This window comes from Capra hircus, chromosome 3 (genome assembly GCF_001704415.2).
Source record: "Capra hircus breed San Clemente chromosome 3, ASM170441v1, whole genome shotgun sequence".
NCBI classification, from domain to species: domain Eukaryota; kingdom Metazoa; phylum Chordata; class Mammalia; order Artiodactyla; family Bovidae; genus Capra; species Capra hircus.
The window spans coordinates 17,074,747-17,089,255 of NC_030810.1; the positions used below are offsets into that span (position 1 = coordinate 17,074,747).

The 14,509-nt window shown below is 40.8% G+C and overlaps 2 protein-coding genes across 6 annotated transcripts in view; one reads left to right on the forward strand and one right to left on the reverse strand.

The window, feature by feature from the left end:
- The window catches only part of ZMYND12 (zinc finger MYND-type containing 12), a 35,023-nt gene extending 26,630 nt beyond the window's left edge, over positions 1-8,393 (reverse strand). Inside the window, exon 1 of the mRNA XM_018046556.1 lies at positions 8,137-8,393. Coding sequence (XP_017902045.1) covers positions 8,137-8,246 — 110 coding nt within the window. The 5' untranslated portion in view covers positions 8,247-8,393. The remainder of the gene's footprint in view (positions 1-8,136) is intronic.
- PPCS (phosphopantothenoylcysteine synthetase) overlaps positions 8,807-14,509 on the forward strand; it is a 140,863-nt gene continuing 135,160 nt past the window's right edge. Inside the window, exons 1-3 of one of the 5 annotated variants that reach the window (XR_001917449.1) lie at positions 8,807-9,349; positions 9,515-9,836; positions 11,332-12,285. Coding sequence is in view for 4 of the 5 variants with exons in the window: in XM_018042653.1 (XP_017898142.1) it covers positions 8,842-9,349; positions 9,515-9,618; positions 11,332-11,655 (936 nt within the window). In the remaining variant the exon portion in view is untranslated. Of the gene's footprint in view, positions 9,350-9,514; positions 9,837-11,331; positions 12,286-14,509 lie in introns of those variants that run through there. The other 4 variants (XM_018042653.1, XM_018042655.1, XM_018042660.1 and 1 more) reach the window with 4 other exon arrangements.

Consider the following 14,509-nt stretch of genomic DNA (forward strand, 5'->3'; position numbering starts at 1 on the left):
ACATGACTACTGGAAAAACCATAGCTTTGACTAAACAGACCTTAGTTAAAGGTAAATCAAAACAGCAGTGAGATATCACCTCACACCTGTCCGAATGGCTGTCATCAAAAAAGAACAGAAATAACTAATGTTGGCAAGGATGCGGAGAAAGGGAAACTTATACACTGTTAGTAGAAACGTAAATTGGTATAGCCACTGTGGAAAATGGTATGGAAAATTCAAAAATAGAGTTACTATATGACCCAGCAATTCTACTCCTGGGTATATACCCAGAAACTTTCATTTGAAAAGATACATGCATACACACACACACACACACACACACACACACACACACACACACTTCCCAGGTGGTGATAGTGGTAAAGAACCCACTTGCTAATCAATTCAGGAGATGTAAAGAGACAGGATTTGATCCTAGGGTTGAGAAGAGCCCCTGGAGGAGGGCATGGTAACCCACTCCAGTATTCCTGCCTGGAGAATCCCATGGACAGGAGCCTGGCAGGTATACACACACACACAGACACACAGACACACACACACAGGAATACTACTTAGTTAAAAAGAATGAAATTTTGCCAATTGTAGCAATATGGATGGATTTGGAAGGTATTATGCTAAGTGAAATAAGTCAAAAAAAATATGATAAGATGTCAATTATATGTGGAATCTAAAAAATACAAAACTAGTGAATATAACAAGAAAGAAGCAGAGGCACGGATATAGAGAACAAACTAGTGGTTATCGTTAGGGAGAGGGGAGGGGGAACAATATAGGAGTATGTAGTTAAGACGAACAAACTATTACGTATAAAATATGGTGCAAGGATATATCGTACAGCACAGGGAATATAGCCAATATTTTATAGTAACTATAAATGGACTATAACCTTTAACACTATATTATACCCTGGAACATATGTATTATTGTATATCAACTGTACTTCTGTTAAAAAAAAAAAAAACTGAAAAAAAAAAAAAGAAAAGAAAATCTATCGACCATAGATGTATGTGGACTTCCCAGGTGGCGCTAGTGGTAAAGAATCTGCCTCCCAATTCAGGAGACGTAAGAGACCCGAGTTCTTTCCTAGGGTTGGGAAGAACCCCTGCCAGGAGGGCATGGCAAGCCACTCCGGTATTCTTGCCTGGATAATTCTGTGGACAGAGGAACCTGGTGGGCTACAATCCATAGGGTCACAAAGAGTTGGACATGACTGAAGTGACTTAACATGCATAGATGTATATGCTTAATTCTGGACTCTCAGTTATATTCCATCAATCTATATGTTTATCCTTATGCCAATATCACACTATATTTCTGTAGCTTTGCAGTAAATATTGAAATTGAGAAGTGTGAGTTTTCCAACTTTGCTCTTTTTTGAGATTGTTTTAGCTTTTTTAGGTCCCTTTCATTTTCATAGAAATTTTAGGATCAGAGTGCCCATTAATGCAAAAATGATGGTTAGAATTTTTACAGGGATTGCACTGAATCTGTGGCAGTGGTGGTGGTGTAGTTGCTAAACTGTGTCTGATCTTGCAATGCTATAGACTACAGCTCACCAGGCTCCTTTGTCCATGGGATTTCTCAGGCAAGAATGCTGGAGAGGGTTGCCAGGTCCTTCTCCAAGGGATAATCCCCATCCAGGGATGGAAGCTGGGTCTCCTGCATTGCAGGTGGATTCTTTATCGACTGAGTCACCTGGGAAACTATTTCATATTAAGTCTTCCTGTCTACGAATATGAAATATCTTTCCATTTATTTAGGTTTTGTTTAGTTTTATTCAACAACATTTTGTTTTTTTCCAGTGTATGTCTTTTACTTCTATGATTAAATTTATTCCTTTATTTAAAGTGCTATTGTAAGTAGAACCATTGTCTTAATTTCATTTTCAGATTGTGCCTTGCTATTGTACAGAAATATAGCTGATTTTTGCATATTGATTTTATATCCTATAACCTTGCTTTTTTGTGTGAGGGGTTTCTCTATATAAAGATCATACTTTTACTCCTTCATTTCCAAGCTGGGTACTTTTTATTTCATTGTCTTCCCTAATTGCCCCAGCTAGAACCTCTAGTTCAATGTGGAAGAAAAGTAATGAAAGTGACCTTCTTGCCTCATTTCTGATTTTAGAGGGGAAAACTTACTGTCTTCAACTATTATATATGATGTTACTGTTGTGTTTCTCTATGGTGCTTTTATGGATACTCTTTACCAAGTTACAAAAGTTCATTTCTATTCCCATTTTTTTAGTGAAAGTCACTCAGTCATGTCCAACTCTTTGCAACCCCATGGACTATACAGTCCATGGAATTCTCCAGGCCATAATACCAGAGTGGATAGCCTCTCCCCTCTCCAGGGGATCTTCCCAACCCAGGGATTAAACCCAGGTCTCCCACATTGCAGGTAAATTCTTTACCAGGTGAGCCACATGGGAAGCCCAAGAATACTGTAGTGGGTAGTCTATCCCATCTCCAGCCGATCTTCCCAACCCAGGAATTTTGTTAAGTGTTTTTTATCATAAATGGAGTTGGATTTTGCCAAATGTTCCTGTATCTATTGAGATGATTATGTGATTTTTGTCCTTTATTCGATTAATGTCCTTTGTCCATTAATTTGATGATGTTGTATATTGATTGATACTTTTATGTTGAACCAACTTTGAATTCCTGGGAGAAATTCTGCTTGGTCATGATATATAATTCTTTTTATATTCTGCTGGATTTGGTCTGCTAGTATTTTGGAAAGGATTTCTGCATCTGTGTCATAAGAGGTATTGGTCTGTGGTTTTGATGATTTTCTCTGGTTTTGGTGTTAGGATAACACTGGCCTCATAAAACTAGTTGGAAACTATTCCCTCCTCTTCTAAATTTTTTAGAAGGGCTTGTGAAGAATTGTTAACACTTCTTTAAATATTTGATAGAATTCACCAGTGAAATTGTTCTGGGCTTACTTCTTGAAAAGCTTTTCAATTACTTAGCTAAATTTCTTTAATTATAGATCTACTCAGATATTATATTTCTTCTTGAGTCAGTTTCAATAGTTTGTGTCTTATTAGGAATATATTTCACTAGGTTTTCAAATTTTTTGGCATACAATTGTATGTAGTATTCTCTTATAACTCCTATTTCTGCAAAGTTAGTAGCAATGTCTCCACTTTAATTTTCCGATTTTAGTAATTTGATTCTTCTTTTCTTGGTCAGTCTAGCTAAAGTCTTGTCAATTTCAACCATTTTAAACAATCAACTTTTGGTTTTGTTAATTCTGTTTATTGTCTTCCTATTTTTTATTTCGCTGAGATGGTAGAGTCAGCCTGCAGTGTGGGAGACCCAGGTTCGAACCCTGGATCAGGAAGATCCCCTGGAGAAGGAAATAGCAACCCACTCCAGTAGTATTCTTGCCTGGAAAATCCCATGGATGAAGGAGCCTGGCAGGCTGCAGTGCATGGGGTCGCAAAGAGTTGGACACGACTGAGCGACTTCACTATTTTCTATTTCATTTATCTTTGCTGTAATCTGCCCTATTTCCCTCCTTCTGCTAGTTTTGGGTTGATTTTGCTCTTCTTTCTCTTAGTTCTCAGAGTGTAGGACTAGGTTATTGATTTGCGATCTTCCTTCTTTTTTAGAGTATTTGTTTACAGCTATGAATTCCTTTCTAGGTACTGTTTTTACTGCATCCCATCAGTTTTAGTATGTTGTGTTTTTGTTCTCATTTCATTTCAAAGCATTTTTAAATTTCTCATGTGGTTTCTTCTTTGACCCACTGGTTGTTTGAGTGTATTATTTCTATGTATTCATACATTTCCCAAATTTCCTTCTGTTTTAGACTAATTTCATTCCATTGTGGTTGAAGAACATATTTTATATATTTTCAATCCTTATAAATTTACTGAAATTCTTGCATGATATAATATTTGGTCTACCCTGGAGAATGTTCCACATGCATTTGAGAAGAATATATATTCTGTATTCTATAAATGTCTGTTAGGTCTATATTGTTGTCCAAGTCATATTTCTTTGCTGATATTTTGTTTAGTTGTTCTATTCATTATTAAAAGGGGAGTTCTTCACTTCTATTGCCTATTATATACTTTTATTTAAAGGTGAGAAATTTGGCTGTTTGCTTCCATTTACACATACTCTAAAATAGGTAACAATAACTGAGGGCAGGGATTAGCAAAGCTTTTCTTGGGGCCAGATAGATAATCAATTTTGGGCTTTGAGAGCCATGTGGTCTCTGTTGCAACTACTCAACTCATTGTTGCATAAAAGCAGTCACTGCACTCAAACACTCTCTTGCCTTCCTTTCTTCTGGGACAAAGAAATGAATAAAGTATTTGCTTTATAAACTGTGACAGCTCTCATACAAGTGACAAAAAGCATTTTAAAGGGTTTTTTGATAGAGAATTACTGTAAACAAATTAATAAAAGCACTTAACAGTCAGAATAAAGAAATAAGTGAGTTCCACAGGGTATTTATTAAATAGGGGCTTAGTGAGTAATTGTGTGAGCAATGGAAATATTAACTTACTTAACTGCCTGAACTTTTGTTCCACTGAGAGCATTTGCATATCTTGCCTTTCTAAAGAAAGGGAGCATATTTTATATATTTATGAGCTCTCTGCTTATTCTTCTGTATCATCCCTAACAGTTGTCACAGGGCCATGCATAAAGAAGGATTGAAAAAGTATGCATTCAAATCAGGGATCACGAGCAAATAGCTTGTGGGTTAGACATGTTTTGTTTGGCCATTACCATGTTTTATAAACTGAAGTTGAAGACTGTTAGGCAGGGCCTGAATTCTCCAGTTCACCATAGATCCTACTATTGAAAACCACTTGACTGTTTTCTCTTCTTACACAGTGAGAGCATTTTTATTTGTGCCCCATTTGTTAAATGAAAGGAAAAATTATTGCAAATTACTCTTATCTCTATGCTACAACTTACTAACCTATACTACTAAAGCCTCTTTTACCTCTTATGTTGCAGTGTACTTTATAAAATTGCCTTCTCTTAAAAACGTCCTATTTCCTGGGAACATTCTCACAGTCCAAAACAGAATGATATGCACAAGATTACACAGAATGTGAAAAATAAATGAATTTATAGGAAAAGAACATAAGAAAATTCACCTAAATGTGAAGCTATTACTTATCTGGATTGTGAGGTTATGAATTATTTTTCATGTTTATATTTTGTATTGTATTATATATTGTATTCAGTAATTTCAAGTTTTCTGCACTGAGCATGAATTACATTTGCAATCAAAAAATTCTTTTGCAAAAAAATTAACTTTCACAAATTCAAGTTGACTTCCCTTCCTGATCTTTAAATTTGGAGTGAGGAAAAACAGTATCTATTGAGTGCCAACTTGATCTCAGGCATGGCACTAGATGCTTTACATTCAATCGTAAAAACTCTATAAGAGAGAACTAAAAGCCCTCATTTTTGAGATAGAGAATGACTATCACAGTTTTATTTTCTGGAAAAATCATGACCTCTCTAGGACACAAGGATATAGGTATCTGGAGAAAAGTTAGGGGGAGAGGAGAAGACCTTAAAAATAATTAAAGGGAGTGAAAGAAGAGAAAGAAAATATAGGAGGAGAAGGGCATAGGAAATAATAATTTATTCATGGATTCATCAAATATTTAGTTTCAACCATTTCAAGCTACTTTGCTGGAGACCATAGGGTATACACAGACGGGTCTGAAACAGATCAAAGATAACATATGACAGTCCGTCTACATATTAAACATAACACTATTCTGCATTAATGGCACGGCATCCTGTATTAATGGAGCATAATAAAATTGAGCTAACAGGCTTGCCAACGACTAAAATGAGTCAGGGAAATGAGTCATCTGAAAGATTACAGAGTAACTACAAAGTGAGTTGAGAGGAAGGAGGAATTACTTCTGGGCTTGAGGGATGAAGAACACAAGGGAAGACCTGGATGCTTATATCAGACAAAGGATACAAGCATCCAGAATGCCAGTCCTGCACTTAGAAGTGTTTACTCAGGACTTCCCTGGAGGTCCAGTGGTTAAGACTCCACACTTCCAGCACAGGGTACAAGGGTTCAAACCCTGGTTGGGGAACTAAGATCCCATAAACCACACAGCAAAAACAAAAACAAAGAAAAAGTGAAGGAAAAATGTGAGAGAGAAAATGAGATAGAATTTAGTTTGGGTTTAGCAGAAATACCTCTTTGAAGAAATAACATTTATGAGAAGAGAAAGATGAAAGGGAATTAGGAAGAGCTGTGACTGTAGAGAAAAATTCCCAACAGAGGCAACAGGCTGGGCAAAGAAACTGAGGGAGGAAAGGAGTTGGCAAATTGGAACTGAAAGAAAGCCTCTATAACTGCATCCCGGAAAAGAAGGGTGAGTGTGGTGGGAAATGAAAGTAGAGAGGCAGCTAGGGCTTTGTAGTTTCTGCTACAAATTCTGAATTGTATTCTGTATGCAATAAAGAAACAACAGTGGAAACAGAGATGCCGCCCCTGCACTCCGGGAGCATACCACTTAGTGAGGGGCACAGACCACTAGACAAATGATTTAAATCTCTCATAAATGTGAGGACAGGGGACATGACAAGTGCTGTGAAAGCACTGAGGAGGCACACTGGATTCAGTCCAAGAGGTATGTTCACTCTCCACTGGGACCACTGCAACTGAGAAGCTATGTAGCCTTCACTTTCCAGTCTAGCTTCACATTGATACCTGTCATCTTTCCTTAATACAAATAGGAGCATGTGAAAACCATCCATGACCCCCCAGAGGATAAACTCCAAACTCCTTGATCTCATATCACTGTTTGGCCCTAACTTTTATCTTCTTGGTATAAACTTCTACTACTACCTATCACAAAGATTTTCAAACTTTTAAAAAATCAACCTATAGTAGGAAATACATTTCACTAGTACAAACACATATCCACATAAAACACTAAAACACAAGTCTGAAGAAACAATTCAAGTAGGATTACTCTGATACTTTCTAGGTTTGTTTCCCCTTAAAACGCTGGTTGTGATTTATCCATAACCTGCTAATGGGGCCTGGACAGCAAGCTGACAGTCGTAACTGCTCTTTCCACCACTACCTTCTCAACCCACCTCTGAACAAAGTCTGTTCTCTCACTCTTTACCAAAGCAGTCCTGGATGCAAGAAGTGCCTTTCCTTTTCTTCTCCACTTCTCATTCACCTAGCAACTTCCATCTGATCTTTCAAGACTTTGCTCAAATATTACTTCTTCAGAGGAGCCTTTGCAGATACCACCCCCGTCATCATGCTTCCATCCTTAGAGGTCCCAGGGAATAGTACTCCCTGAGTGACAGCACTTGTCATATAGGGTTATGTTATAACTTAATTTTTTAAACAGGTTAGCCTGCTCTGGACTAGGTTTCTGAACGTCAGCAACCTCATTGTCTTATCTCAGGCCCCAAATGGGGTCCGATCTGAAGCAAAGGTCAGGGGATGTTATGCTGGAGTAAATGAAAACTAATACCATACCCTTCCCATACCGTCGCGATCCTGGCTGTGCACCGACAAACTAGCTTTCTATCTGTTCTTCAAACACAGCAAGGTCTTCCCTCCCTCGGAGCCTCACTGCGCCACTGTTCCCTCAGCGTTTCTCGGGTGGCCGTTCCTACTCAGTCATATTCAGTCCCTAGTCTACCCTCAGAGAGGCTGTCTGCCCAACCTCCCATCACGTTTCCTTTGTCTTTAAGGCATTGTGTTGTTGTTATGGCCGACTTTTTTGCGACCACATGGACTGTAGCTCGCCAGGCTGCTCTCTCCGTAGAATTTCCTAGGCAAGAATACTGGACTACTCTCTGGAATTATTTTGTTTGGTCTGTTGGTTTATTTATCTAGCTTTCTCATGACAATATTACTTTTTTGGGCGACATGGTCTCCCGAGTTTCTCCCCAGTAACTTCAGCACCTAGAACAGTGCAAGGCGCACAGCAGGCGCTCCACAAAACATCTGGTGACGAACAAGCGAGTGGAAGAGGAAGCAAACGCAGACACTGAAGTCTTAGGGACCTGTCTTGAAGCCTCCTAGACTCTAGAACCTAGAGGGTTCCCTGGCTCAGAGGGAGAGGATTGAAGCGCCCAGGGGCCATGTTTCAGGGCCTACCAGTAGTAAGTGACTGTGCAGGCCCCGCACACCCGCTCGGCCGGGGCTTCGCACACCTCACAGCAGAGCCGGCGCCCCTTGGGCACCGCCAGAGGGTAGATCACGTTCATGCCGCGGCAGACGGTGTTGTCAGTCTCTAGGACGGTTGCCCGGCGAAGACACACCGGACAGCGGCGTCACGTGACCGACACGGCGCAGCCTCATCCCCCGCATTTGGAAGGTAAGGGGAGGGACGTGTGGCTCGACTGACAACTTGGGAGTGTGTTTGTAGGGTTATTTTTTTGAAATGAAGGAGGAAAAAAAAAAAAAAAAACCAAGCCATCCCTCCACTTCTCCCCCTCCCGCACCGCTCTAAATCCAAAGGTTAAACAACCCGGCAATCAAATTTTTAGCCGCGGTCCGAGTCTAGCAGGGTCTGTACGGTAGCCGATAAGCATCAAACACGGCCGACCGGACCGTCACTCAGGCTAGGAAACTAAACAAGTGGGTGTGCCTCTCAGCCGAGAACTCAAGTGTCAGACTCGCAGGGTGCAGGGCGGAACCAGCACGTATTTCCAGACAGGCGGAAACCCTGCGCTGACGTCCCGCGCACCGTAGCCAACCGCCCAGTTACTATTGCGGCTGCGCGCGGGCCAGGTAAGGGGACAGGGGGCGTGGCGCCGCAGCGCCTAGAGTTTGCGCAGACGCGGAGGCGCTCGGGGACTGATGGCGGCTGTGGACCTGGTTGCCGAGTTTCCCCAGCCGGCCGGTGCTGCGCGCTGGGCAGAGGTTATGGCTCGCTTCGCCGCCCGGTTGGGCGCGCAGGGCCGACGGGTGGTGTTGGTCACTTCCGGCGGCACCAAGGTCCCTCTGGAAGCCCGGCCTGTGCGCTTCCTGGACAACTTCAGCAGTGGGCGGCGCGGTGCTAGCTCGGCCGAAGCCTTCTTGGCCGCGGGCTACGGGGTTCTGTTCCTGTACCGCGCGCGCTCTGCCTTCCCCTTTGCCCACCGCTACCCGCCCCAGACCTGGCTGTCTGTTCTGCGGCCCTCCAGCCAAGCGCCTTCGGGCTTGCTGAGCCTGGAGGCGGAGGAAAAAGCACTCCCGGGCTTCGCCGCAGCTCTGCGGAGCTACCAGGAAGCTGAGGCTGCCGGCACCTTTCTGGCCATAGAGTTCACCACTTTGGCAGACTATTTGCATTTGCTGCAGGCTGCAGCCCAGGCTCTCAACCCACTAGGTGCGTGCCTTTAGGAGTTCATCGGAAGCCAGGAGGCAGAGCCTTCCCCCTAGACACATAGCCCCTTGCTATGTACCTAGGGCTCTCACAGCGGAGGACCCTGAGTTGAAAAGGAGCTGACTCCATACACTTCTCTGATTTATTACACTCTGCTTCTTTTTTCAGGTTCTTCTGCGATGTTTTACTTGGCTGCGGCCGTGTCAGATTTCTATGTTCCTGCCTCTGAAATGCCTGAACACAAGATCCAGTCATCTGGGGGCCCACTGCAGGTGATGGGCGCTTCTCTTCCAGAGATCTGATTCCCTATAACCAATCTTGGGTTAATTTCCTTTTGATCTGGAGATGGCCTTTCTGCATTCCGTATGTGCTAGGCACTAGGGATACAGAGATGAATAAGACACCGCCCTCCCTCAAGAACCTCACAATCTGTTGAGGTTGCTGGACACAGACATAATTACAGTACAGAGTGATAAATGCTCTAGTAGAGGTACGTACCAAGTGAAGTCAGAGCATGGGGTGAGTGAATCTTGGGGAAAGTCAAGGCTTTCTGGAGGAAATGGCTTGAACTGGGTTTTAAAAGATGAGCAGAAGGTGTACCAGACCAAGGGAAGATCATTCCAGATAGAGTACACAATTGGAGCTTAAAAATGGGCATTGTGTTGTGAAGTGACATTGTCTGGTAAAGCTGGAGAGTGGTGAGGGTGGAGGGCAGACTGAAGGAACAGCTTCCTTCATAGAAAATTTTGTGTTCCTTCTTAAGGAGCTTGAACTTAATCCTATGGAGCCAAGGGAAACGTAAGAGAATGAGATAAAGTTTTTCTTTGTGAAGAACATTCTGGCATCATTGTGAAAGGTGAATTAGAGAGAGTGGTGGGGGCAGATGAGACGGTGGTTATTGTTGCAGTTTAAGGAGAAGGTATGAGGAGGGTAGTGGTGTGGTGAAGATGCTGAAATCATCTGGCTTCTTGTAACCTGAGGGAATTCTTAGTCTTTTATTGGGTGATACAAGTAGAATTTAAATAGGAGAAACTACCTGTGGAGCACTTGCTGATTCTGTGGGACAGTTTATTTTTTCATTTCTTCAACAAATGTTTATTGAGTACCTACTATATGCCAGACACTATTGTAGGAGATAAGGCAGTGAAAAGAAACATATTGTGCCCTGGTTTTGCTTATACTCTGCAGAGGAAACAGTAAGTCAAATGCATACTATATTAGGTAGTGGTAAATTCTAAGCAGAAAAGTAAAATGGGGAATGGGTATGTGATCCCTGTCACTCTTGCTAACTATTTGAGGGAAAATTCTGATGATTAGCTTAGTGATTTCACACTTTTTAAATTCTAGGAACCTTACTTTATCCTGTAATTCTTAGTTCTGTATTGTACTTGAAAGTACACAAAACAACTCAACATTCCCCTTAGAAGGGATTGAGAATGATATTGTGGTGTTGATGAATAAAAATAAAATCAGTTCTGTTTCCTCAGTGCTAAGATGTTACCAGTGACAGTTTTTTAATGGAATCAAATAGCCAGTCCACCAGTGGAAGAAATATTTTAGGCTGAGAGATTTAAAAACTCAACCTTGAGCTTCTGCCAGAGTATCATTTGTATAAACAGATTATTTGTATTTGTTTATTTGAGGGTTTGGATTAAATATAAAGGGAATGTTTGAGAAAATATAATGCTATTTTTTCAGAGTTTTATTTATGGTAATGAGGGTTACAAGGCAGGGCTAATTCGTAGGATGTGGTTTGCCCCAGAATATGCATGAAGCTTTGAAATCAGGCATCCTTATGAACCCTACAAAGGCAGGACTTTTAAGTAAGCATTTAATACGCTTTAAAAAGTTTGGCAGTGAGAAATCCTACTTGAATTGACATAGCCAAACATCTGAGTCCTTGCTTCCTTGATTTCCTTTGAGATTGACCTGCCTGGTAGGTAGTAACCTTGTTTGCTTATTAAGATTCTCTTTTTCCAATACAGATAACAATGAAGATGGTGCCAAAAATGCTTTCTCCTTTGGTTAAAGACTGGGCTCCCAAAGCATTTATAATTTCCTTTAAGTTGGAGACTGACCCCTCCATCATAATTGATCGTGCAAGGAATGCTTTAGAAGTGTATCGACATCAAGTGGTGGTGGCTAATATCCTTGATTCACGGCGATCTTCTGTGGTTATTATAACCAAAGACTCAGAAACCAAGTTACTGTTATCAGAGGAAGAAGTGGAGAAAGGCATAGAGATAGAAGAGAAGATAGTGGATGATCTTCAGTCTCGACATACCGCTTTTATACATGACAAAAACTGAGGTAAAAAGCCTTTATTTATAGGATCAAAACTTGTTCAGTGGACCAGGGCTCTTATAGGTGGTGAGAAGTAGAATAAATCCTTTGCTTTCATAAAGACAGAAAATGAAGAGGAAAAGCAGTGAGTAGTGGGCAGGCTAATGTGGCTTGGCATCTGTCTTTCAAAGGTCTTTCAATACTCTTAAAAAATGAAAGCAAAGGCAAATCTGTTATCACCGAACCACCTGACACACTCCGCTGAATGTTACCTTGATTTTGAGAATGACTCTGGCTGTTTCTCAGCTTAAAAAAAAAAGCTTATTGGGTATCATATTCCTCAAAATATACATGTGGGGCCTGAACATCAGCCTTCTTCACACTATAAAAAGGATGATGGATGCCTGAATGGCCATGCTTATTTTGTTGATACCTACTATGTGGTAGGCCCTCAGGATTTTGAAGAGTCAAAGGTGAATTGTTGTTCAGTTGCTAAGTCGTGTCCAGCTCTGTGACCCCATGGACTACAGCATGCCAGGCTCCCCTGTTCTTCACTATCTTCCAGAGTTAGCTCAAAAAGATGAATAAACATGTCTAGTTTGGGAAATGGCTATATAAAAATTAAGTACAATAAAGTATGTGCCCCAAAGTCAATACGATGATGTTGGTTTTTCTTGAAATTTAGTATAAACAGGTGTAGGAGAGAAGGACACCTCCCCAAAGACAGATTAGCTGTAGATTGATGATTATCCCACCATATTTACTTCTTGCTTCTCTTCCTAGACTCACTTCATATTTGAGTTAAGAATTTACCTTTCAAATATTTTATAACTGCGATTGTGGGAAAGGTAAGCTGGAGGCCAGGCAGGACCCAGTTGGTGACCACTGCCCTGAAGGAGGTAAAGAGTATGGGTTTTGCAGTTGTCTTAGCCAGATTTCACCCTTCCAGCTATGCCACATATTCACCTTATAAACTTAGATACCTGACTTAATCTCAAGTTTCCTCATCTATAAAATGGTGATAATTTCTCTGCAAAGTAACACCATTTGTTGTGGGGATTAATGGTGAAGGTAAAGCATGAGTCTGGCACTTGACACATAATTTGCACAATAAATGGTTACAATTGCTAATTTAATCACTTAGCAAGACAGTGTTACTGCTGGTGCCTTGCTTGATTCCTGAATCCTTGAGAAGTTTTCAAAGCTCTCACTGTCCTGGGCTTTTGGTTGGGAGTGCAAAACAAGTAGACCAGAGAAGTACCCTCAGTGATCCATAGGGTGGTCCAGAATGCAGTGTGAAAAACTGTCATTAAGAACTAGGAATAAAAAAGTGCTTGACATAAATTAGTTAAAATGCAATTCATGGAGTATGTTGGAAAGAGTAGTCCAATGTATCTGTCTGATAATAGAAGTATAATAAACTTTGAGATTTGCACATAAATGCCAAGATATACCTAAATATGTCATCAAATCAAGAAATGTGACTGCATTAAATCAGGAAACAGGAAAAGTAACTGCAGCAATCAGGACTTATCTGGAAGCAGCATTCCCGTTGAACAAAAATTTAAAATTAATTTCTGATCCAAATAGCAAAATCTAAAAAGCAACATACTGTAGACAGTGGCTGCAGTACGAAAGGAGCATGAAGTAAAAGATTGACTTCTTCCCTTCTCTACATCTGTAGGTTCGTGTAGATGATGGCTGTCATTATCTTTGAATGTATAATGAGGATAAATGGAGCTAGAACTAGAAGTGATTGTAATGTTTGTTTTTATTAATATCATTATTACTCCCCTTAGGAACCATTTTCTATTGTGTTTTGTTAAGGCTTAAAAACAACCTCCATTACCCTAAATGGAATTGTTTAGTGTTTTCCAATTCAGTTTCATTTTCATTCAGAGCATGTGAAAATTCCAAGAGGTGGGTTTTTTAGTCAGCAAATGGAAGTGTGTGAAGAAAGCAAGACCTAAGAGTGAGGGAGTTCCCTGGTGGTTCACTGGTTACGACTTGGTGCTTTCACTGCCATGGCCCAGGTTCAGTCCCAAGCCAGGGCACAGCCCAAAACAAAAATCTAAGAATAAAAAGGAACATAAGTCAACTAGAGCAAATAAGAAGGATCCTGAATCTAAATTGGAGGACAAAACAATGTATCCCTAAGAAGAAAATGAGGCTTGAACTGTTAGAAGTGGGCTGGGGGAGATGGTGGTGAGCATTTTAGATCAGAGAGGGAAAAAAAAAAACACTTGCAAGGGCTCTGGTGCCAGAGGGAGAGTTTAGGAAGTGTAAGGGGTACTATCTGTCCAGATAATGCATGTAGAACTGGCAAAGCTTTGGAAAGGAGCCTGTGAGAAACCAGAATAAGGTTAAGAAATGTCAAGTGTATCTTGGGGATACCAGAAAAGCTTGGGCCCCAAAACATGAGTAAAATCGGGTTTAGGTAAACTAACTAGAATCTTGCGATAAGAGCATTTAAATGAAGAGCATATAAACCGGTCCTTTTGTTAAATGTTGTGTCTTCTAGATATTTTTATATTTTAGGTGGAGAATATGGTTCGCGAAAACTGAATTTTCAGTGCTTAGGACTTCTAAAGGACTTAAGGAATAGTTGTAGTCAAGTTCGGTTTCGTCATTTTTACAATAATAAGCGGGTTCCAAAAGTGTTGTGATTTGTCTTAGGTGCCCTACCCATGTGATGAGTGACAAGTCCTAAAATTCAGAACCGCTGACCTAGCTTCCCCCACCCCCCACCTTTTAAGAATGAAGTTATTTCTAGAAAATTTAATCCAAGTTTGTTAGACTGGGGCTCTAGATAAGGTTTGGCAGGAAGCTGAGAACAATTAATGCCCTGTGACAGAACTTGAAGTTGCAAATAGGCACCAC